Source organism: Haematobia irritans, chromosome 1, assembly GCF_050003625.1.
Source record: "Haematobia irritans isolate KBUSLIRL chromosome 1, ASM5000362v1, whole genome shotgun sequence".
NCBI classification, from domain to species: Eukaryota; Metazoa; Arthropoda; class Insecta; order Diptera; family Muscidae; genus Haematobia; species Haematobia irritans.
The window spans coordinates 243675363-243700383 of NC_134397.1; the positions used below are offsets into that span (position 1 = coordinate 243675363).

The 25021-nt window shown below is 32.9% G+C and overlaps 1 protein-coding gene across 1 annotated transcript; it reads left to right on the plus strand.

The window, feature by feature from the left end:
- Positions 1–310: 310 nt before the first annotated feature.
- Positions 311–24733, plus strand: LOC142235598 (uncharacterized). Its single transcript, XM_075306863.1, has 2 exons — positions 311–1554; positions 24583–24733. Exons 1-2 carry the CDS (start codon positions 311–313, stop codon positions 24731–24733), a joined length of 1395 nt encoding a protein of 464 aa, XP_075162978.1.
- The last annotated feature ends 288 nt before the right edge of the window (positions 24734–25021 follow it).

A 25021-nucleotide genomic window follows, 5' to 3' on the forward strand; every position in this document is an offset into this window, starting at 1 on the left:
GCACGCCGTAAAAAGTGAGAAAATGGTTTACCAACACCTTAAACATAAATACGAAGGGATCGGAAAATATATCAACAAATATAGAAATGAATCAAACAAACAACAAAACACCAAAGCTACAATAGTGTTTCTAATTAAATGTAGAAAATCTGGCATTATTCCAAAGTTCATAAAAAATGCAACCAAACACATATACACCATATTCCAAAATCAACAACAACTTACAGAACAAATGCAAAAAACCTTAAATACATACGTACACAACTTCCATACCAAAATTTTAAATCTTCTTATAAAACAAAAACACGAAATGAGAAAACAACAAACTGACGATCAAAAGGAAGCACAACTTCGTTTACTCCAAATGATGGACGATGAAGACGCCACAAAGTTTTTCAAATGTGAGAGGAAACTCACAAAAAACGCTAGAATGGACATTAAAACGAGACATAAAAAGAAATTCAAAACCCTAGAAGAACAACAAAAGAGAGAACTGGACATCAAGAACAACGAAACGTGGTTTGTTAATTTGAGTAACACACAAATACCAAATGATATTACTTGGCTTCTCTCTCACGGAAAAAAATTTGCATTACCACACACACGCGAAACTTTCCCTATGCTTAAATATATAGCGGATGGAGAAGAGTGCATCAAAACCATTAGCGACAAAGAAGATCAAGAACTCGCGAGAAACAAATTCACGACTATGATAGAGAATCACACAAACAAACAACAATTAACGGAAAGGGAGAAATATTATCTACGCACAGTGGAACACACACAACGTTTTCTAAACCACAACAAGAATCTAATAATATTAGAAGCGGATAAAGGGAATGTTACAGTGGGAATGGAAAAATCGGATTATGACATGAAAATGGAGAAAATTGTGAATGATATCATGACGTATAGAAAATTAAAATCGGATCCGACTAACAGGCTTCAAAGAGTGAATAATGAACTTGTGGACGAATTATTCAAATACAATATTATCGACGAATCGGAAAAACGGAGAATGAAGACCGAGATAGCTATAGCACCTAGGATATATGGTCTCCCAAAAATACACAAGCAAGATTACCCACTTCGTCCCATATGTTCATCTATTAATTCCCCATCCAGCAACCTGTGTAAACACTTGACAACTATTTTAAATAGACTAACGGACAATTCAAAATACAACGTAAAAAACTCCATGCAATTCAAATCAAAGATACAAGACATCACGATAGATGAAGACGAAACGATGGTATCTTTTGACGTTGTATCTTTATTTCCGAGCATACCCGTGGACTTGGCATTAAAAATTATAGAAGAAAAGTGGCACATTTTGGAAGAAATAACAAAGATTCCGAAGAATCTATTTTTCAGGATACTAAAATTCTGTATAATTGATAATAGATACTTCAGATATAAGACAAGTTTTTATCAACAAAGAAAAGGTTTACCCATGGGATCTTCTGCATCTCCGATAGTAGCCGACATTGTTATGGAAGAGCTTTTGGATAGATGTATGGCAAACTGTGATATTAGGCCTAAGATTCTTACTAAGTATGTGGACGACCTTTTTGGGATTGTAAAAAAAAAGTGCAATAAACGACCTCTTGACAATATTCAATAGCTTTAACCCTAGTATAAAATTTACATTGGAACTTGAAAAAGGTAAACAAATTCCCTATCTGGACGTACTAATCATTAGAGAAGATACAAATATAAAAACCAATTGGTATCAAAAGCCAACGTCTTCCGGCAGATTGGTTAACTTTTACTCAAACCACCCCAGGAGAATTATACAAAATACGGCCCAAAATTTTGTGAACAGGGTATTGACGATTAGCAGCCCTGAATTTCATAAGTCAAACATTGAAAAAATAAGGAAAATACTCCAAAAAAACAGCTTCCCTTTATCCACAATTGAGAAAATAATTAAGAAAAGCAAATTACAACCCCCCAAAGAAAAACAAACACTTTTTTATAAATCGGTCGTATACATACCAAAATTACATGAAAGAGTCTGTAATGCCAATTTAATCGACAAGAATAATTTCGCAATAGCTCCAAAAACTATTAACACACTACAAAAATTATTTACGAATCTAAAATCAAAAATTGACAACATGGAAAAGTCCAACCTAATATACGAAATAAAGTGCAATGGGAATGAAAAAGATGGATGTGACAAGGTTTACATAGGAACTACGAAGAACAAACTAAAAACTCGTTTATCTGGCCATAAATCAGATCTAAAACATCGGTTACAGAGACCAATGCAAAAAACGGCACTATCAACACACTGTGCAGTAGAACATCACCACCCCGATATAGAGAGAACGCGTGTGCTACAGTGTGAGAGTAACTACAATAAGAGACTAACACTGGAGATGTTACACATTCTCAACACACCAACAGAAAAGAGAATGAACTATAAGACAGACATTGACAATTTGGCGCAAAGCTACAGGAATCTGATCAGAAAAACAAAAGGGCGGAAGAACAATAGTTAGTATGACAACAGACGCTGTCGTTAGGTTCTACTCAATAGTGGGTGTAATATTTTTGTTGTTTTCGTAAGTGTTTTTAATGTAACATCAAATTTGTACGTATTTCAATGTTTTTGTATATATTTTCTTTTCTTTTTGTACACTCAGAATAATTTTCCCGATGAAGTCTTTCAATGAAAAGACGAAATATTGAATAAAAAATAAATTAAAAAATACAGACCTCGAGCTCGTTTCAATCAACAATTCATTAATTGGAAAAATCAAATACAGGTCGAATACAATAAAAACAAGTTTATAAAATATATTTTTGTCAAAAAGTAAGTATTTTACGAAGGTTAGCATTTTCTTTTTTATAATGAAAGTCATTCATAAATACAAAAATTAAAAAAAAAACAGTACGAAATAAACGGTTCTAAAAAAAGGATTCAATAGAAATTCGTATATTGTCAAAAACTAAGTATTTTACGAAGGTATACGACGTTTTTGACGTATGGAAAAATACGTCGTAAATGTATGTCAAATACCTTACAGTTTACGACAGACCATCTCTGCTTACAAGTGATGTTAGTGATTCCTCTAAAACTCAAACAAAAATGGTTCTTATAAATCCAGAATCTGATATAGTCCTCATAGGTGAAATCTTTAAATTTATCTTCGGGAAGTGTCCTCAAGTTCTCAAGCCCTCCTGAAATTTCAAAGGAAACCCTAATATTTGGTTCATGGTGGTGGGTATTTAAGATTCGGCCCGACCGAACTTACTGCTGTATATACTTGTTTGATACCATTTTGCTTGTACTCCTTCGGTTTTGCCTCAAAATAGGCCACCTCTTCATTGCAGCCAAATTTTTTCCCTGCGAGCATCCTTTTGAGGTCTGAGAACAAGAAAAAGTCGCTGGGGCCAGATCTGGAGAATACGGTGGGTGTGGAAGCAATTCGAAGCCCAATTCATGAATTTTTGCCATCGTTCTCAATGACTTGTAGCACGGTGCGTTGTCTTGGTGGAACAACACTTTTTTCTTCTCCATATGGGACCGTTTTGCCGCGATTTCGACCTTCAAACACTCCAATAACGCCATATAATAGTCACGGTTGATGGTTTTTCCCTTCTCAAGATAATCGATAAAAATTATTCCATGCGCATCCCAAAAAACAGAGGCCATTACTTTGCCAGCGGACTTTTGAGTCTTTCCACGCTTCGGAGACGATTCACCGGTCGCTGTCCACTCAGCCGACTGTCGATTGGACTCAGGAGTGTAGTGATGTAGCCATGTTTCATCCATTGTCACATATCGACGGAAAAACTCGGGTGTATTACGAGTTAACAGCTGCAAACACCGCTCAGAATCATCAACACGTTGTTGTTTTTGGTCAAATGTGAGCTCGCGCGGCACCCATTTTGCACAGAGCGGAAGCATATCCAAATATTCATGAATGATATGACCAACACGTTCCTTTGATATCTTTAAGGCCTCTACTATCTCGATCAACTTCATTTTACGGTCATTCAAAATCATTTTGTGGATTTTTGTGATGTTTTCGTCGGTAACCACCTCTTTCGGGCGTCCACTGCGTTCACCGTCCTCCCTGATCATTTCACCACGCTTGAATTTTGCATACCAATCAATCATTGTTGATTTCCCTGGGGCAGAGTCCGGAAACTCATTATCAAGCCAAGTTTTTACTCCCATCGTATTTTTCCCTTCAGAAAGCAATATTTTATCAAAACACGAAATTCCTTTTTTTCTCCATTTTTCACAATAACAAAAGTTGCTTCACAAAAGACGCTCTATCTCACAAACTACTTGACTTACAGACGTCAAATTTTGACACGAATTATTTGAAGGTTGGTACTATATAAAAACAATATGCATTTAATACTATACCACGTATGGACTAACTTACAATTTAGAAGACAATGTCAAGAAGAATTGAGATACGTTGCCATAGGCAAGTATTACCACAACCCAAGTAATTCGATTGCGAATGACAGTCTTTAGTAGAAGTGTCTACGCAATCCTTGGTGGAGGGTACATAAGATTCGGCTTGGCTGAACTTACGGTTGTATATTTTTATACCCTCCACCATAGGATGGGGGTATATTAACTTTGTCATTCCGTTTGTAACACATCAAAATATTGCTCTAAGACCCTATAAAGTATATATATTCTGTGTCGTGGTGAAATTCTGAGTCGATCTGAGCATGTCCGTCCGTCCGTCCGTCTGCTGAAATCACGCTAACTTCCGAACGAAACAAGCTATCGACTTGAAACTTGGCACAAGTAGTTGCTATTGATGTAGGTCAGATGGTATTGCAAATGGGCCATATCGGTTCACTTTTACGTATAGCCCCCATATAAACGGACCCCCAAATTTGGCTTGCGATTGCTCTAAAAGAAGCAAATTTCATCCGATCAGGCTGAAATTTGGTACATGGTGTTAGTATATGGTCTTTAACAACCATGCAAAAATTGGTCTATATCGGTCCACTTTAACGTATAGCCCCCATATAAATGGGCCCCCCGATTTTGCTTGCGGAGCCTCTAAGAGAAGCAAATTTCATCCGATCCGGCTGAAATTTGGTACATAGTGTTAGTATATGTTCTCTAATGACCATGCAAAAATTGGTCCACATCGACCCATAACTATATATAGCCCCCATATAAGCCGATCCCCAGATTTGACCTCCGGAGGCTCTTAGAGGAGCAAAATTCATCCGATCCGGTTGAAATTTTGTACGTGGTGGTAGTATATGGTCTCTAACAATCATGCAAGAATTGATCCATAATTATATATAGCCCCCATATAAATCGATCCCCAGATTTGTCCTCCGGAGCCTCTTGGAGGAGCAAAATTCACCCGATCCGGCTGAAATTTGGAACATGGTGTTAGAATGTGGTCTCTAACAAACACGCAAGAATTGGTCGATATCGGTCCATAATTATATATAGCCCCCATATAAACCGTTCCCCAGATTTGATCTCCGGAGCCTCTTGGAGGAGCAAAATTCATCCGATCCGGTTGAAATTTGCAACGTGGTGTTAGTATAAGGCCGCTAATAACCATGCCAAAATTGGTCCATATCGGTCTATAGGTATATATAGCCGATCCCCAATCACACAAAAATTGGTCCATATCGGTTCATAATCATGGTTGCCACTCGAGTCAAAAATAATCTACCAAAATTTTATTTTTATAGAAAACACTGTCAAAATGTTATTTTTATAGAAAATTTTGTCAAAATTTTATTTCTATAGACAATTTCGTCAAAATTTGATTTCTATAAAAAATTTTGCCAAAATTTTATTTCTATAGAAAATTTTATCAAAATTTTATTTCTATAGAAAATTTATTTCTATATATTTTTTTTCCAAATTTTACTTCTATAGAAAATGTTGTCAAAATGTTATTTCTATAGAAACTTTAAACTTAATTATATACGTATTTAATCGGCCTTTTCTATTTTAATATATACCAACTTCCTAATACCACGTATATATTACGGTATTAGGAAGTTTTAAGATACCTTGCCATCGGCTTCAGTAGAAGTTTCTACGCAATCCATGGTGGAGGGTACATAAGCTTCGGCCTGGCCGAACTTACGGCCGTATATACTCGTTTTTGTTAAAAATTAAAAAAAAAAAAAACAATAATTCCTTTAAATGACTTTGTCTTCCGAACTTGATTAAATATTTATTAGTATCAATTAAGTTTTTAATTAAAAATTAAAAAAAATCAATAATTGACCTAAGTGACTTAATGTTTCCAGATTGATTAAAAATTTAATTGTATCAATACATTTTTTAGTTGAAAAGTTATCAGCTTCAATTTATTTTTTAATTGGAAATATTTTGGTGATAGTTTTTTCTGTGCAGTCAAAAAAGTGTTTTTTTCTTGTAAGGGTACCCATTTTTAAGCTGAATCGCTTAATATTACGAACAAAACCGATTTCAATGAAGAAACTCTTCGACTTTGGGTCTTTAGGGGAAAAACTGTTTATCATAGAAATGCTTAGTCGGTGCTAAGAAAAAAAAACGTATTCGCATGAAATCTTTGGCTCAACAAAGGTATTTTTTCAGTGTATCAAATGAATTGCAATGACTTAAACTATCGTGATGTTAGATTTATAAAATTGATTTATATTTAGAATATATTTCTCTAATTTTTTTTTTGGTATCGTATAAATTCAATTGTTATTTAAAATCTCAAGCATGAATAAATTCATCGTTTTTTTCATTTTGGGTTCACTAAATTGAATTCAAATTTAGTGAAAATAAATTACATAAAATTTGTAAAATATTACATTATATACGCTTAATATATTCATGAATATAAATTGATGTTCGGCATACATTAGGTAGCAATCAAAATGTTTACTTTATAATAAATTTAAATTTTTAATTGTCTAATGCATTTCTAAATACATATATAGTTAGTCATCATTTATAGTATATAATATGTATGAAATATCGATATAGCCATCAACACAATACACATACGCCAGTCATGTTTATTAATAGACCAGATTGAAAGACCCTCAGGACCTCAAGGATAGAATTCGTGGGATTTTTTAGGATATAGGACAGCCGCTTTGATATTTGATTATATACAAAACAATATGGTTCCGGTCTTATAAATTACAAAATGTGAATATTTAACAATTCTTGAAAAAATGAATTTAGTTCTTGGAAAATAATAAAATTATTATATAACAAGTATATACAGCAGTAAGTTCGGCCGGGACGAATCTTAAATACCCACCACCATGAATCAAATATACTAGTTACGTTTGAAAATTTCAGGGTGATTTGATGACAGATATTTTCCCAAGCAGATCAGTTCATGAAAGATTTTACCTATGAAGATAAGATCAGATTCTGGATTTATAAGAACCATTTTTTTTTTTTTGTTTTTGAGTTTTAGAGGAATCATAAACATCTCTTGTAAGTGTGAAACAAAAATAATGAAATAACGCCTTGTTTTGAAATCTAGAATCTGTAGATTTTTACCGCAATTATTTCAATAATTACTAGAAGTAAAATCTTGAAATTTTACATTCAGTTTCAAGCAATTTTCATGACCAGTGCACCTTGGAGGCCTTACCACATGGACCGATAAAAACTAAATCATATACACTTTGTTGTGGGTCTAAAATGCCAGTATATTTTCAAATTGTGGCAAATCGGATAAAAACTATAATTTCTAGAAACCTTAAAAGTTAAATCGGTAGTTCAGTGTAATGGGGCCTATACCAAAACATGGAAGGATACACACAGTATTCAGCACATCTAATTGTAGTTCTAGAATCTAGGCCCCAAATCGAAGGGCCGGTTCCTTATTTCGATCTATATGGGGGCTATACCAAAACAAGGACCGATACACACCATTTGCGACACATCTATTTGTGTTCCTAAAATACCTCTAGATTTTCAATTTCATACAAATCGGTTGAAAACTACGGTTTCTAGAAGCCCAAGAAGTAAAATCGGGAGATCGCTCCATATGGGGGCTATACCCTAACATAGACCGAAAGACACCATTTTCGACACACCTTTTTGCGGTTCTAAAATACCTCTAGATTTTCAATTTCAGGCAAATCGGATAGTAAATACAGTTTTTAGAACCCCAAGGAGTGAAATCAGAAGATCGGTCTACATGGGGGCTATACCAAAAGATGGACCGAGACGCCCCATTTTCGCCACACCTATTTGTAGTCCTAGAATACTTCGAAGGACGGTGATCGCAGTGGACGCCCGAAAGAGGTAGTTACCGACGAAAACATCAAAAAAATCCACAAAATGATTTTTAATGACAGTAAAATGAAGTTGATCGAGATAGCAGAGGCCTTAAAGATATCAAAGGAACGTGTTGGTCATATCATTCATCAATATTTGGATATGCGGAAGCTCTGTGCAAAATGGGTGCCGCGCGACCTCACATTTGACCAAAAACAACAACGTGTTAATGATTCTGAGCGGTGTTTGCAACTGTAAACTCATAATGGATGAAACATGGCTCCATCACTACACTCCTGAGTCCAATCGACAGTCGGCTGAGTGGACAGCGACCGGTGAACCGTCTCCGAAGCGTGGAAAGACTCAAAAGTCCGCTGGCAAAGTTTTTTGGTATGCGCATGGAATAATTTTTATCGATTATTTTGAGAAGGGAAAAACCATCAACAGTGACTATTATATGGCGTTATTGGAGCGTTTGAAAGTCAAAATCGCGGCAAATCGGCCCCATATGAAGAAGAAAAAAAATGTTGTTCCACCAAGACAACGCACCGTGCCACAAGTCATTGAGAACGATGGCAAAAATTCATGAATTGGGCTTCGAATTGCTTCCCCACCCACCGTATTCTCCAGATCTGGCCCCCAGCGACTTTTTCTTGTTCTCAGACCTCAAAAGAATAATCGCAGAGAAAAAATTTGGCTGCAATGAAGAGGTGATCGCCGAAACTGAGGCGCATTTTGAGGCAAAACCGAAGGAGTACTACCAAAATGGTATCAAATAGTTAGAAGGTCGTTATAATCTTTGTATCGCTCTTGAAGGGAACTATGTTGAATAATAAAAACGAATTTTGACAAAAAAATGTGTTTTTCTTTGTTAGACCTGGGACTTATCAGCCAACCTGTCATATTACAAAGAAGACGGAGTAATCAACCAAATCTGAAAATTTTACCATATTTCATCCCTTCCAAATAAAAAAAAAAGTATATACGGCCGTAAGTTCGGCCAGGCCGAATCCTATGTACCCTCCACCATGGATTGCATAGAAACTTCTACTAAAGACTGTCATCCACAATCGAATTACTTGGGTTGCGGTAACACTTGCCGATGGCAAGGTATCTAAAAAAATCCTTAACACCGTCTTCTAAATTGTAAGTTAGTCCATGCGGGGTATATATTAAACAAAAAAGGCCGATTAAATACGTATATAATTCATTTCGACGAAATTTTATATATAAATGAAATGTTGTAATTTTCTATGGAAATAACATGTTGACAAAATTTTCTACAGAAATAAAATTTTAACAAAATTTTCTATAGAAATAAAATGTTGACAAAATTTTCTACAGAAATAAAATTTTAACAAAATTTTCTACAGAAATAAAATTTTGACAAAACTTTGTATAGAAATTAAATTTTGACAAAATTTTCAATAGAAGTTATTTTTGGCGATATGCACCAATTTTTGGGTGATTGGCCATTGGCTATATATAACTATAGACCGATGTGGACCAATTTTTGCGTGGCTGTTAGCGGCAATATACCAGCGCAATGTACCAAGTTTCAACCGAATCGGATGAATTTTCCTCCTCCAAGAGGTTCCGGAGGTCAAATCTGGGGATCGGTTTTTATAGGTGCTATATATAATTATGGATTTATATGGACCAATTTTTGCGTGGTTGTTAGATACCATATACTAACACCACGTATCAAATTTCAACCGGATCGGATTAAATTTGCTTTTCCAACAGGCTCCGGAGTTAAAATCTGGGGATCGACCATATACTTATACCATGTACCAAATTTCAGCCGGATCGGATGAAATTTGCTTCTCTTAGAGGCTCCACAAGCCAAATCGGGGGATCGGTTTATATGGGGGCTATATATAATTATGGACCGATGTCACCCAATTTTTGCATTGTTGTTAGAGACCATATACTAACACCACATACCAAATTTCAACCGGATCGGGGGCTCTGCAAGCCAAATCTGGGGGTCGGTTTATATGGGGGTTATACGTAAAAGTGGTCCGATATGGCTTATTTGCAATACCATCCGACCTACATCAATAACAACAACCTATGCCTAGTTTCAAGTCGAGAGCTTGTTTCGTTCGGAAGTTAGCGTGATTTCAACAGACGCACGGACGGACATGCTCAAATTGACTCAGAATTTCACCACGACCCAGAATATATATACTTTCTGGGGCCTTAGAGCAATATTTCGATGTGTTACAAACGGAATGACAAAGTTAATATACCCCCCATCCTATGGTGGAGGGTATAAAAAAAGAAAATCGCGCACCCCATATTAATTTCATTAGCTCCTCACGTCTTCTGTAAATTTCAAGTAAATCGGAGAACTTTAGTCCAACTTTCAAATAGTCGGAAGTTCAAAAAATGAGTGAATACTAAAGTATCACCCCTTATTGGAAAACAAGGAAATCATAAATGATTATGTTATATGCTCTTTATTCGAACACAAATGTTTAATATTGTTAAATCCCTGTTTGTGTGATGGAATCCGATATAAAGCATCTTAACAATAGCTAATATTAGCATTTACATATGGATAAACATCTTTCTAAACACAACATTTTCAGTATTAGCAGTAGTAACATATGGCATAGCAAGAGTGTATTTATATATATGTGTGTGTGTGTGAGTGAGTATGTGTATAAGAAGACATCTGCATATGAAGAGGACATCTTGTTGGTGGTAAATATATTTTTGTTTGTGTGTGTATGTTTTGCGTAATTGCCCAGCGGGAAATGGAAGGGACGTGGAATCGATGATGGAAGTGCTGCCCGGGTAGCTATAAGGCTTGGGCGCTGCATTACGTGTTCATTTCAAAATAACATTGGATTGGATTGGAGACCAAGGCCTTGCCTCTCGCTTCTATTCGTATGCCTTCTAGAGGTGATGTTGTCGGTGCCATGTTATCAGGCCTTCATACTAAGTACAAAAATCATGCCTTCCAAAGAAGGCCCTCAAAAAGCCTGGACAGGAAGGCATAAAAGAAAGCGTGTAAAAATAAATATTTTGAAGGCAAGGTTGTCTATGAACTGAACATTTGCCTTCATACATTTTACATTAGAATTTAATTTGACTTACTTTTCCTATACAGTTTATCTTATTTTTGTGATTTTAATATTTACCTCATGTGTATTTTTATTTTTCTGCTCCGTCGGGATTTGAACCGGGGTCCTCGTTGTTGGTAGTCCTACACTCATCCATTGGCCTACAACACATTTATGTGATGTGGGCGCCAAAAGGTAAACTTAAGCTACACGTGAGGTCATTCCGCGTTCCCTTCTGTCTGAAGTGAACGTATAATGGGTATCGGATCTTTTATATGTTACAGAGAATGTCTTCTAGAAGGCCAAAGTTAGGAGTAACTAGACATAAACAAATTAATAGTTTGGCAGCCAACAAAGAATGAGTATGAGATCCTTTTTATACCTGACGTCACAGAATGGTATTGGGGGAATAACAAATTTGTCATTCCGTGCGTAACAAACAAAATATCTATTTCCGACTATATACAGTGTATATATACTTGATTAGGGGAAAATGAAAAGATGATATTACTACACCGAAAAAATCCGTAGTTAAAGGAACGCTAAATTTAACTTAATTTTATTGCACAAAAATTATTTGTTTGTAGTTAAATTTATTTTTTTTCGAAATTTTCCACATCCCAATGAAATTTTCTTTTTTTGTAAGTATGTCTCAAACATTTTATAAACTAAACGTGGGTATATAGTTCAATGACCGTACACATAAATTCCATATGAACTAAAGCAAAAGAAAATTTTCGTACGATTCCAAAAATAGAATGAAATGCCAATGATTTTGTCCTTTATTTTTAGTTCGTTTTTATACCCTTCACCACTACTGTGGTACAGGGTATAATAAGTTTGTGCATTTGTATGTAACGTCAAGAAGGTCGATTAGTATACCGGTCGTCTTAGAATTAAATTCTGAGTCGATTTAGCCATGTCCGTCTGTCTGTCTGTCTGGCCGTCTGTCTGTATATGTAATATTGTGTGCAAAGTACAGTTCGCAGTTTAAGTCAGATCGTCTTCAAATTTGGCACAGAGTTTTACCTTGGCTCAAAGACAATCGCGATTGATTTCGGTTCAGATTTAGATATAGTTGCCATATATATTTATCACCGATATGACCATAATTGACGTATTTAGAGAGTTTTACCCTGATTTGCTTCAAATTTTGCACAGGAGTGCGTTTAATAGTATCGTTAATTATACCAAATTTAGTTGAAATCGGTTCAGATTTAGATATAGCTCCCGAATATGTCTTTCGACCGATTTCGAATCATATTTATACCCACAGACACCAAAGATTTACCCCGATTTACTTGAAACTTTGCACAGGGAGTAGAATTAAGGTTCTGGATATGCGAGCGAATTTTAATTGAAATCGGTTCAGATTTTGATATAACTCCCATATATCTTTCGCCAGATTTTCCGTCATATGACCACAGAGTTCAAAGTTGTAGTCCGTTTTCGTTAAATTTTGCACAGGGAGTAGAATTAAAATACTAAGTACCCAGCAAAAAAAGAGCTTCCAAAAAGTAGTTTGGATCCTCAATCTGTGATCCGGAAGTAGTGCAAACTTGGATCATCTCCAATGAATTTTACATGGGCTTGTCATAGGACGGAAGTACTCCCTTTTTGGATCCTTTGCATTGCTTCAGAAGTTGTGCCCTGGAAGTTAATTTGAATGAAGAAATTTAAAAAGCGAAAAAAAAAATTTTTTAACCAATTTAATTTTTTTTTCATCCATATGTTTTATTACACAATTATATTCCTATTATCTAATTTTTACAATTTGAAAAATTTGTTCGCTCCGACCAGGAGTTGAACCTGGGTTTGCTGGCACCATAACAGAATGCCTTAGCACACTCAGCCACCAACACCATTGAACATAAAGCGTCGAAAGGTCAATTCAAATGTTTGTGATATGATCGTGATACGACACCAAGGAATAACATTATAATTGCTTCTCGAGATGTTCTTTATTAGTATGAACGAAAAAATAAGAAACGCAGGTTCAAATCTCACCAGCGGCAATTTTTTTTATCAAATATTTTTCTAAAAAAATATTTTATTATGTCATGCATCGTTTTTATTTTTTATTTTCGGCATATATTTTCGTATAAATATATTTTTTCCATTAAAACTCAACAAAAAAAAAAAAATTAAAAATTCTCGTAATTTGCAAAACCTTCTCGAAAGAACTTCCATGGAAGCGAGAAAGTCAAACGGCACAGGTTCAAATCCCAGCAGGGATGAAATTTATTTTTTTTTATTATTTTTTTATTAATTTCTATTTTTTTTAGTTTTTTATTAGTTTTCTATTTTTTTGTAAAATTTAATTGTACAAAATTTGCACTTAAAATAACCTGATTGCTTTCTTTCTAATACTTGTCCATAAGGACTGCATCGGAAGTAGAAAAAAATCATTGGGGGATCCCAAGATGTGCTTTAGAAGAAGTGTTTGTGCGCTTGTCCAAAAGGACTGCATCGGAAGTGGAAAAAAATTATTGGGGGATCCCACGATGCGCTTTAGAAGAAATGTTTGTGAAGTTGTCCAAAAGGACTGCATCGGAAGTTGAAAAAACTCGATGGGGGATTCTGGGATGGGATTTAAAAGAAATGTTTGTGGAACAACTTCCAATTTTTTTTTGGGTATGTATGTCAAATTTGGTTAAAATCGGTTCAGATTTCTATATAGCTTCTATATATATGTTTTTACGATTTGGGCAAAAATGGCCAAAATACCCACATTTTTCTTATAAAATCGCTACTGCTAAGTCGAAAACTTGTAAAAGTGACTCAAATTTTACATTATTTCTTATACATGTCTATCGACCGACAAATCATAAATACACTTTTGCGAAGTTGCCTCAAAATTGGTTCAGATTAAAATGTTTCCCATATTTTTTACTAACATAGTGTACCATTCCAGGGCATTAGGCGACTTAAATTTTAAGTCTATAGGTTATAAAATCTGTTCAGATGAAGTCAGATTTAAATGTATGTATTTGGAACAAAAACCTTTATATATAGCACCCAACACATTTGACCGATTTGATATAGTGTCGAAAATGTGGATTTACAAAGTGGTACAGGGTATAATATATTCGGCCCCGCACGACTTTAGACTTTCCTTACTTGTTTTTTAGTAACATTGTGGTCCGTCCCGGTCATAAACCAATTTAAATTTTGAGTCTAGACATTTTGTAAATGTTTAAAAAAATGCCCAAATCGGTTCATATTTAAGGTGTTAAGATGTTGGTATACATACTGGTGGAGGGTATAATTTAGCCGGCCCCGCCCGACTTTAGACTTTCCTTACTTGTTTAATATGAGAATGAGTTAATTCGTGTTTTCCTATTGGACTTTACGATACGCATTAAAAAAGATTTCAATTTCATACCGTGAAACAAGTTGTCAAAATTACTAGAGAGAATGGGCGGAGCTGAACTATCAAAGACAATTTGTTTGCTTCTTTAACTCTCAAGGATTTGATTAAAACTGTCTGTAAAACTGAATTTTCGTTCTTATAACAACAATATTGGTCCTTCTTTTTCCAATTCCCAAAGAAGGCACAGAATAATGTTTGCGGGCATTTTTTAGAAAGGAAGTGCAAGGCATTTTAGCATGCATGATAGGAGAAGGCATATGGGAAGGTGTTAAGGATCCCAAAATCATGGGTTAAGAAGGCATGATTTTTGCGGTACTTCGCAATTTTCCCGCTGGGTGGTTAAATGTAACCTCCTTTTGTCTATGTGTGTTGTATGCATTGTAAATTTAAAAATATTCACACATTTATTATGAAATAATTCCATGGAATTATAATAAGTAAATCCAAATGTGTGACTAAGAAAAGATATGAAAATAATTAAATTCAATTGAATGGAAAAGAAATGCCATCGATTCAATTAAAATGTTATATCCACAAGCGGACGAAATATGAATAGAATGGATGCAGAAGTATTAGAAGGAAAACAGAAATGTTACTGATAACAATCTGAACATATGTAGACCTTTGTATAAGATTGGGTTTCCAAAAATCATATACACCCATTTTCTTTCTACGAGTATATGTTGTAATACATAGTAATGAACCGTATCGAAATATTGTCTTTTGACGCGATCCGTAAATCGAACCAATTTTTGACTTCGTTATAAGAAAATGCTGATAAACCAGGTCATGCGTAATCGATCCGAACAAAAGGAGCAATGTCGCCTGAAGTAGGACTACTCATTTGGGTGTTTCCAAATCAATTTGCAAACGCGGTGTAACGGTTAGCACGCCGGTCTTGCATATTATTCCGAAGAAGTTCTTTGGGACCAGAAAATATGCTATTTGAAGATTTAAAGTCAAAATTTACATTTTGAGCAGTTAAAAGTCACAAAAAAGAAAAGAAAATCCGTCAACAGTATGGGAATATGCTTGCAAATTTGTTTAGGCAGTAGCCGACTATCAAAATTTCTTTTCGGAAGGTTCAAGTGTAGTTCACTTTGGGTTAAGTGAATTACCCGAATTTATTCTGATAATTGGTTGATAGTTTTGCTGTAAGTAGAGGATGCTGATGAGGAATGTGGTAATTCCGAAACAGCTGTACATCCAACCATCCTGCAGTCTATAGGGCTTTGCCCAAATAAATTTGACAAGCATACTTTTCCTCTGTTGGTTAAGCTACACTTGTAGTTTAGTCAATGCATGGTTTTAAGCTGAGATCAAAAACAAAAATTATTTTATTTCTATAGAAAATTTTCTTAATACGAGGGCGGTTCGGAAACTTCTTAGCCTATCAATGAAAGAGAATAGTTAGTTTTTCAAAAATATTTTTATTTTTCAATATAACCTCCTGAAACTTCAATACACTTAGTCCAATGCTTTTCTAGCAATTCTATCCCTTGATTAAAATAGTTTTCCTCAAGGTCTTCAAAATAGTGGTTTACAACTGTAATTGCATCTTCATTTGAAGTAAAACGCTTGCTAGCAAGAATTTTTTTGATTTGGGAACAAATAAAAATCACTGGGAGCTAAATCACGAGAATAAGGTGGGTGGTCAAGCAACTCGTACTTTAATTTGTTGACTTTAGCCATTTTATTTCCATAGAAAATTTTGTCCACATTGTATTTCTATACAAAATTTTATCAAAAGTTTAATTCTATAGAAAATTTTCTCAAAATTTTATTTCTACAGAAAATGTTGTCCAAATTTATTTCTATAGAAAATTTTCTCAAAATCTATAGAAAATTTTTTCAAAGTTTTAATTCTATGGAAAATTTTGTCAAAATTTTATTTCTGTAGAAAATTTTGTCAAAATTTTATTCCTACAGAAAATTATGTCCAAATTGTATTTCTATAGAAAATTTTCTTCAAATTGTATTTTTATAGAAAATTTTCTCAAAATTTTATTTCTATAGAAATTTTTTTCAAGAAAATTTTCTAAATATTTTATTTCTATAGAAAATTTTGTCAGAATTGTATCTCTATAGAAAATTTTATTCAGAATTTTATTTCTATAGAAAATTTTGTCAAAATTTTATTTCTATAGAAAATTTTCTCAAAATTTTTTTTCTTTAGAAAATTTTTTCAAAATTTTATTTCTTTAGAAAATTTTTTCAAAATTTTGTTTCTGTAGAAAATTTTGTAAAAATTTTGTTTCTACAGAAAATTGTCTAAAAATTTTATTTCTATACAAAATTTTGTCCAAGTTTTATTTCTATAGAAAATTTTCTCCTAATTTTATTTCTAGACAAAATTTTGTCCAACAGAAAATTATGTCCACATTGTATTTCTATAGAAAATTTTCTCCAAATTGTATTTCTATAGAAAATTTTTTCAACATTTTATTTCTACAGAAAATTTTCTCAATATTGTATTTCTATAGAAAATTTTATCAAAATTGTGTCTCTATAGAAAATTTTATTCAGAATTTTATTTCTATAGAAAATTTTGTCAAAATTTTATTTCTGTAGAAAATTTTTTCAAATTTTTATTTCTGTAGAAAATTTTTTCAAAATATTGTTTCTGTAGAAAATTTTGTAAAAATATTGTTTCTATAGAAATTTTTTTAAAAATTTTGTTTCTGTAGAAAATTTTGTAAAAATTTTGTTTCTATAGAAAATTTTCTGAAAATTTTATTTCTATACAAAATTTTGTCCAAGTTTTATTCCTATAGAAAATGTTCTCAAAATTTCATTTCTATACAAAATTTTGTCCAAATTTTAATCCTACAGAAATTTATGTCCAAACTGTATTTCTACAGAAAATTTTCTCCAAATTATATTTCTAAAGAAAATTTTTTCAACATTTTATTTCTAAAGAAACTTTTCTCAATATTGTATTTCTATAGAAAATTTTGTCAAAATTGTATCTCTATAAAAAATTTTATTCAAAATTTTATTTCTATAGAAAATTTTGTCAAAATTTTATTTCTGTAGAAAATTTTTTCAAAATATTGTTTCTGTAGAAAATTTTTTAAAAATATTGTTTCTATAGAAAATTTTCTGAAAATTTTATTTCTATACAAAATTTTGTCCAAGTTTTATTTCTATAGAAAATTTTCTCAAAATTTTATTTCTACACAAAATTTTGTCCAAATTTTAATCTATAGAAAATTTTCTGAAAATTTTATTTCTATACAAAATTTTGTCCAAGTTTTATTTCTATAGAAAATTTTCTCAAAATTTTATTTCTACAGAAAATTTTGTAAAAATTTCATTTCTACAGAAGATGTGGTCAAAATTTTATTTCTATAGAAAATTTTGTCAAAATTTATAGAAAATTTACTCAAAATCTATAGAAATTTTTCTCAAGATTTTGATTCTATAGAAAATTTTGTCAACATTTTATGTCTATAGAAAATTTTCTCAAAATTTTATTTGTTTCGAAATTTTTTCCAAAATTTTATTTTTATAAAAAATTTTGTCAAAATTTTATTTCTTTAGAAAATTTTTTTTAAAATTTTATTTCCTTCGAAATTTTTTTCAAAATTTTGTTTCTATAGAAAATTTTCTCAAAATTCCATTTCTATAAATTTTAATCCTACAGAAAATGATGTCCAAATTGTATTTCTATAGAAAATTTTCTCAAAATTTTGTTTCTATGGAAAATTTTTTCAACATTTTATTTCTAAAGAAAATTTTCTCAATATTGTTTTTCTATAGAAAATGTTGTCAAATTTGTATCTCCATAGAAAATTCTATTCGGAATTTTATTTCTATAGAAAATTTTCTCAAAATTTCATTTCTATACAAAATTTTGTCCAAATTTTAATCCTACAGAAAATTATGTCCAAATTGTATTTCTATAGAAAATTTTTTCAAAATTTTATTTCTATAGAAAAATTTTTCAACATTTTATTTCTAAAGAAAATTTTCTCAATATCGTATTTCTATAGAAAATTTTGGCAAAATTTTATTTCTATAGAAAATTTTCTCAAAATTTTATTTCTGTAGAAAATTTTTTCAAAATTTTATTTCTGTAGAAAATTTTGTCAAAATTTTGTAAAAATTTTGTTTCTATTGAAAATTTTCTGAAAATTTTATTTCTATACAAAATGTTGTCCAAATTTTAATCCTATAGAAAATTATGTCCAAACTGTATTTCTACAGAAAATTTTCTCCAAATTGTATTTCTAAAGAAAATTTTTTCAACATTTTATTTCTAAAGAAATTTTTCTCAATATTGTATTTCTATAGAAAATTTTGTCAAAATTGTATCTCTATAGAAAATTTTATTCAGAATTTTATTTCTATAGAAAATTTTGTCAAAATTTTATTTCTTTAGAAAATTTTCTCAGAATTTTATTTCTTTAGAAAATTTTTTCAAAATTTTATTTCTGTACAAAATTTTTTCAAAATTTTGTTTCTGTAGAAAATTTTTTTCAAAATTTTATTTCTGTAGAAAATTCTTTCAAAATTTTTTTTCTATAGAAAATTTTGTGAAAATTTTGTTTCTATAGAGATTTTTCGGAAAATTTTATTTCTATACAAAATTTTGGCCAAGTTTTATTTCTATAGAACATTTTCTCAAAATTTTATTTCTACAGAAAATTTTGTCCAAATTTTATTTCTACGGAAAATTTTCTCACAATTTTATTTCTATTGAAAACGCAGAGAAGGAATATGATCACCTCAACCATATTTCGAGAGCAAAATGTTATTTTTGGACGGTGACCATGGAACATTTTTATCGCAAAAAAGTTGTTTTCTCGGCTAACATATACATGGTTGCCGAAGTCAGACATATGCTTTTTGAGAAAATAACATAGTTGCCGCAAACATATTACATGTTATCCGTCCAAAAATAACATTTTGCTCGCGAAGCATGGTTGAGGTGATCATATTCCTTCTCTGGGTGAAAATTTTATCAAAATTTTATTTCTGTACAAAATTTTGTTTCTATAAAAAAAAATCTCAAAATTTTATTTCTCTAGAAAATTTTTGATGTACTTTTTCCTTGGAGAGGAATATATTTCAAAATCTACCAAAACGTATACAATTCTACCAACCTACGAAACAGTAAAAAATCTACCATTTATGGTAGAATTCTACCAATTATGGCAGCCGTGCTCAGGGGCTGGCCCTGAGCACTTTTTGTACCCTGTTCCACAGATTGGTTCGGCGTATAAAAGGTGCCTTCTTGGATCATAGTTTTCGAAATATTCACTTTCGTATATTTCGGCCGATTATGTTAAGTGGTTTTTGATGTCGCCCACTTGTTTATTTCATAACCCATTTCAATATCCAGCCACAGAACAATGGCACATAGATTTGAAGTGGAAATTATCTAGGCCATGCTAAGAATTTTAATTTATGTTTTGAATTTCTAATTGGCCTCAATTGATTAAAAATATTGTCAAACACATTTTATTGTTGAAGGACCTTGAGGTAATATCGAAAGGTTAATCATATAATATCCCTTTGGCATCCAAAAATATTATTCTTTGCGAAAGACTTTGGCCTGTCAGCACCATGACTAGTAGATAAATAAAACAATTTAATTGAAAATATATGAAAATATACAATTAAACAATTTATTTATGTTAATTAAGTATAGGTCAAAACTTCATTATATTAAATAGAACATATCAATAGTATGGGATTACGCCAAAGGATAGGGTTGATGGCAACGAGAGAAGTCATGAAAGAATTTCATGTGCCACATAAAAGTGGCAATAATTTAATTCCAATAAATCATTAACATTCGTGACTTATTAACTAATGATTAATTAACTATAAGCGAAAAAAAAATATATTATTCTGGTTCACACACAAATACAAAATTTAAAATCGATTTTGGCCGATTTTATCTTTTCTTTTAGTTCTTATAAATATTTCTTTTGTCTGTCCAAAATGTGGGAAAAAAAAATTGAAAAAACCGACTAAATTTTCCATCTACTATATTAATTCTTGAAAATAATTTCAATAAGATTTTATATGCTAAGAAGCAACGAAAGAAATATTTCCAATTTCAATATAGCTCATTAAACTATTCACAAAGGAAAAATCATTACCATTGGCAAGTTTCCACTCACCAAAGCTTTTGGGGGAAATAATCTAAAGAGTATTATTTAAAATACACACAAAGAAAAAAGCAGACAATTTGGGATAAATTTTCACTGCGAAGATTGAATTATTGTAAGTATTTATAACATACACTGAAAAAATACTAATGTGGAAGATTATGCACCCTGGCTTTTAGTACTTGCAATTTACACAATATTAATTAATTTTAATTAGAATCAGTTTAGAATCTTCTTTTTATACCCTCCATCATAGGATGGGGGTATATTAACTGTGTCATTCCGTTTGTAACACATCGAAATATTGCTCTAAGACCCCATAAAGTATATATATTCTGGGTCGTGGTGAAATTCTGAGTCGATCTAAGCATGTCCGTCCGTCCGTCCGTCTGTTGAAATCACGCTAACTTCCGAACGAAACAAGCTATCGACTTGAAACTTGGCACAAGTAGTTGTTATCGATGTAGGTCGGATGGTATTGAAAATGGGCCATATCGGTCTACTTTTACGTATAGCCCCCATATAAAGGGACCCTCAGATTTGGCTTGTGGAGCCTCTAACAGAAGCATATTTCATCCGATCCGGCAGAAATTTGGTACATGGTGTTGGTATATGGTCTCTAACAACCATGCAAAAGTTGGTCCATATCGGTCCTTAATTATATATAGCCCCCATATAAACCGATCCCCAGATTTGGCTTGTGGAGCCTCTAACAGAAGCATATTTCATCCGATCCGGCAGAAATTTGGTACATGGTGTTGGTATATGGTCTCTAACAACCATGCAAAAGTTGGTCCATATCGGTCCTTAATTATATATAGCCCCCATATAAACCGATCCCCAGATTTGGCTTGTGGAGCCTCTAAGAGAAGCATATTTCATCCGATCCGGCTGAAATTTGGTACATGATGTTGGTATATGGTCTATAACAACCATGCAAAAGTTGGTCCATATCGGTCCTTAATTATATATAGCCCCCATATAAACCGATCCCCAGATTTGGCTTGCAGAGCCTCAAAGGGAAGCAAATTTCATCCGATCCGACTGAAATTTGGTACATGGTGTTGGTATATGGTCTCTAACAATCATGCAAAAATTGGTCCACATCGGTCCATAAATATATAAAGCCCCCATATAAACCGATCTCCAGATTTGGCTTGCGAAGCCTCAAAGAGAAGCAAATTGCATCCGATCCGGCTGAAATTTGGTACATGGTATTGGTATATGGTCTCTAGCAACCGTGCAAAAATTGGTCCACATCGGTCCATAACTATATATAGCCCCCATATAAACCGATCTCCAGATTTGGCTTGCGAAGCCTCAGAGAGAAGCAAATTGTATCCGATCCGGCTGAAATTTGGTACATGATATTGGTATATGGTCTCTAGCAACCGTGCAAAAATTGGTCCACATCGGTCCTTAATTATATATAGCGCACATATAAACCGATCCCCAGATTTGGGTTGCGAAGCCTCTAAGAGAAGCAAATTTCATCCGATCCGGCTGAAATTTGGTACATGGTATTGGTATATGGTCTCTAGTAACCGTGCAAAAATTGGTCCATATCGGTCCATAATTATATATAGCCCCCATATAAAACGTTCTCCAGATTTGACCTCCGGAGCCTCTTGGAGGAGCAAAATTCATCCGATCCGGTTCAATTAGGAACGTGGTGTTAGTATATGGTCGCTAACAACCATACCAAAATTGGTCCAATCACACAAAAATTGGTCCATATCGGTTCATAATCATGGTTGCCACTAGAGCAAAAAATAATCTACCAAAATTTTATTTCTATAGAAAATTTTGTCAAAATTTTATTTCTAGAGAAAATTTTGTTAAATTTTTATTCGGCTCATAATAAAATTTTCATCATTGTCAAAATTTTATTTCTATAGAAAATTTTGTTCAAATTTTATTCGGTTCATAATCATGGTTGCCACTCGAGCCAAAAATAATCTACCAAGATTTTATTTCTATAGAAAATTTTATTCGGTTCATAATCATGGTTGCCACTCGAGCCAAAAATAATCTACCAAGATTTTATTTCTATAGAAAATTTTGTCAAAAGTTTATTTCTATAGAAAATTTTGTTAAAATTTTATTTCTGTAGACACTTTTGTAAAACTTTTCTTTCTATAGAAAATTTTGTGAAAATTTTTATTTCTATAGAAAATTTTGTGAAAATTTTTATTTCTATAGAAAATTTTGTGAAAATTTTATTTCTATAGACAATTTTGTTAAAATTTTATGTCTACTTTGTCAAACTGAATTATATACGTATTGGATCGATCTTTTTTGATTTAATATATACCACGTATGGACTTACATACAATTTAGAAGATGGTGTTAGGAGGTTTTAAGATACCTTGCCATCGGCAAGCGTTACCGCAACTTAAGTAATTCGATTGTGGGTGGCAGTGTTTAGAAGAAGTTTCTACGCAATCCATGATGGAGGGTACATAAGCTTCGGCCTGGCCGAACTTACGGCCGTATATACTTGTTTTCATTATATTTAGGAGACACATTTTGGAAATTTGCGTCCCTCTGATAAAATCAGAGGTCTTGCAAATTTTCCTTAACTTAAAGAAAAACATTCTTAATGTGAAGAAATGGTTTTTAAATCAAATGGTATAATGAATCTTTATATTTAAAATAAAAACACTTGAAATATAGGTTAAGACTAATTTTGAGGATATGCATATTTGGTTAAAAGTTTGTTTTTCCTAATTCAATCTGGCATTTCTTTGTAGATTAATAGCTTTATGAATATTTCGAACTAAGAGATGAATGAGGTCTGTATCCCATTTTTATTTTTATTGATCCTTGATTTAAAGCGAGGGAGGTCCCTGAAAACATCTTAATTTTAAACAAGCCATATCTTTGGCTCGGAACAAATTCCAAAACCCTTAGTTGAAGATAAAAATCTTTGGATCCAAGTAAACTTTTTATGTTGAGTGTATACTGGGCTAATATGTTGCAATTCACACTACTATCATTTCTAAAGCGTTCCTCTCTGATAGCTGACAGACTATTTCAGTGACTGCCTACAAAAGCATTTTGATCTATTGTATGCAGAAATAAAGTTATTCGTAATGGGATACAAGCGTGATTGCTTAATATTTAGCTGCAAAACCACAAGTGGTTATCGTTAGAGCCCTTCAGCATTTAAATGTTAATAAATCTTTTGTTTCGCTCGCCATTGCTCGTCACGGTGACAAAAACGCTAACAACACCAGAAATGTTAAAAAAGTGAAGGCAAGATTTCATCCATATCCACGCTGTAGTAGTAGAAATCTTGCTGGAGAGCTTACGAAAACCAATGCAACACGTATGAAATATGACCTTGACCGTTGAAGTTACAAAAAGTGCAAGAGCTCAATGATCCACAAAAAAGTTAGACTGGAAAGAGCTAAGAAGGAACATCTTCAGCTGAAGATTTAAATCTACCGTAACGGCCGATGGTCGCTCCTCGCACGCAGAGAAGGAATATGATCACCTCAAACATGTTTCAAGAGCAAAATGTTTTTTTTGTGTGGTGACGTAACATGGTTGTCACTAAAATGTTATTTTCTCGCCAAATATAACCTGCTTGCCGAAATCAGATACATGATTTCCGAGAAAATAACATGGTTGCGAAAACCATGTTACATGGTCACCAACCAAAAATAACATTTTGCTCATAAAACATGTCTGAGGTGATCATATTCCTTCTCTGGGTGCGCTCATATTCATTGCCCGTGGGGTCAAATTAAATGCTCAATATTATCGGGAAAGTGTACTACAGACATTATTGAAGCCCTGCTCAGATAAACATATAGGCCGCAGACCATGGACATTCCAATATGACGCAGCAGCCATTATCAAAGAATGGCTTAAAAAGGAAATTCCTGGCCATACAATGGCTACCAAAACCTCTGCATTTTAATCTATTTGACTTATGCGTCTGGAGCCTTTTGGATCATATCAAGATGGCGCTTTGCCGGACACAATACCTCAGGGCCATTTTCGCCCATCGTGTGATAGCTTTGTCAGTCGTTTGAAGGATATAATTCGTGTCCTACCCTGTACCATAGGGGATATTAGACCTTTATTTTATAATGGGAACTTCCCATATCATGTATTTACATCGTAACCGATTTGGACAATTCTATTCTGTTTAACAAAATTTTCTGTAGAAATAAAATTTTGACAAAATGTTCTATTGAAATAAAAT

Coding starts and splice junctions, on each gene's coding strand:
- LOC142235598 (XM_075306863.1), top strand. CDS start 311: ATGAGAAAACAACAAACTGACGATCAAAAGGAAGCACAACTTCGTTTA. Junction 1,555..24,582: donor AGGCCTAAGATTCTTACTAA/GTATGTGGACGA, acceptor TTATCGGGAAAG/TGTACTACAGACATTATTGA.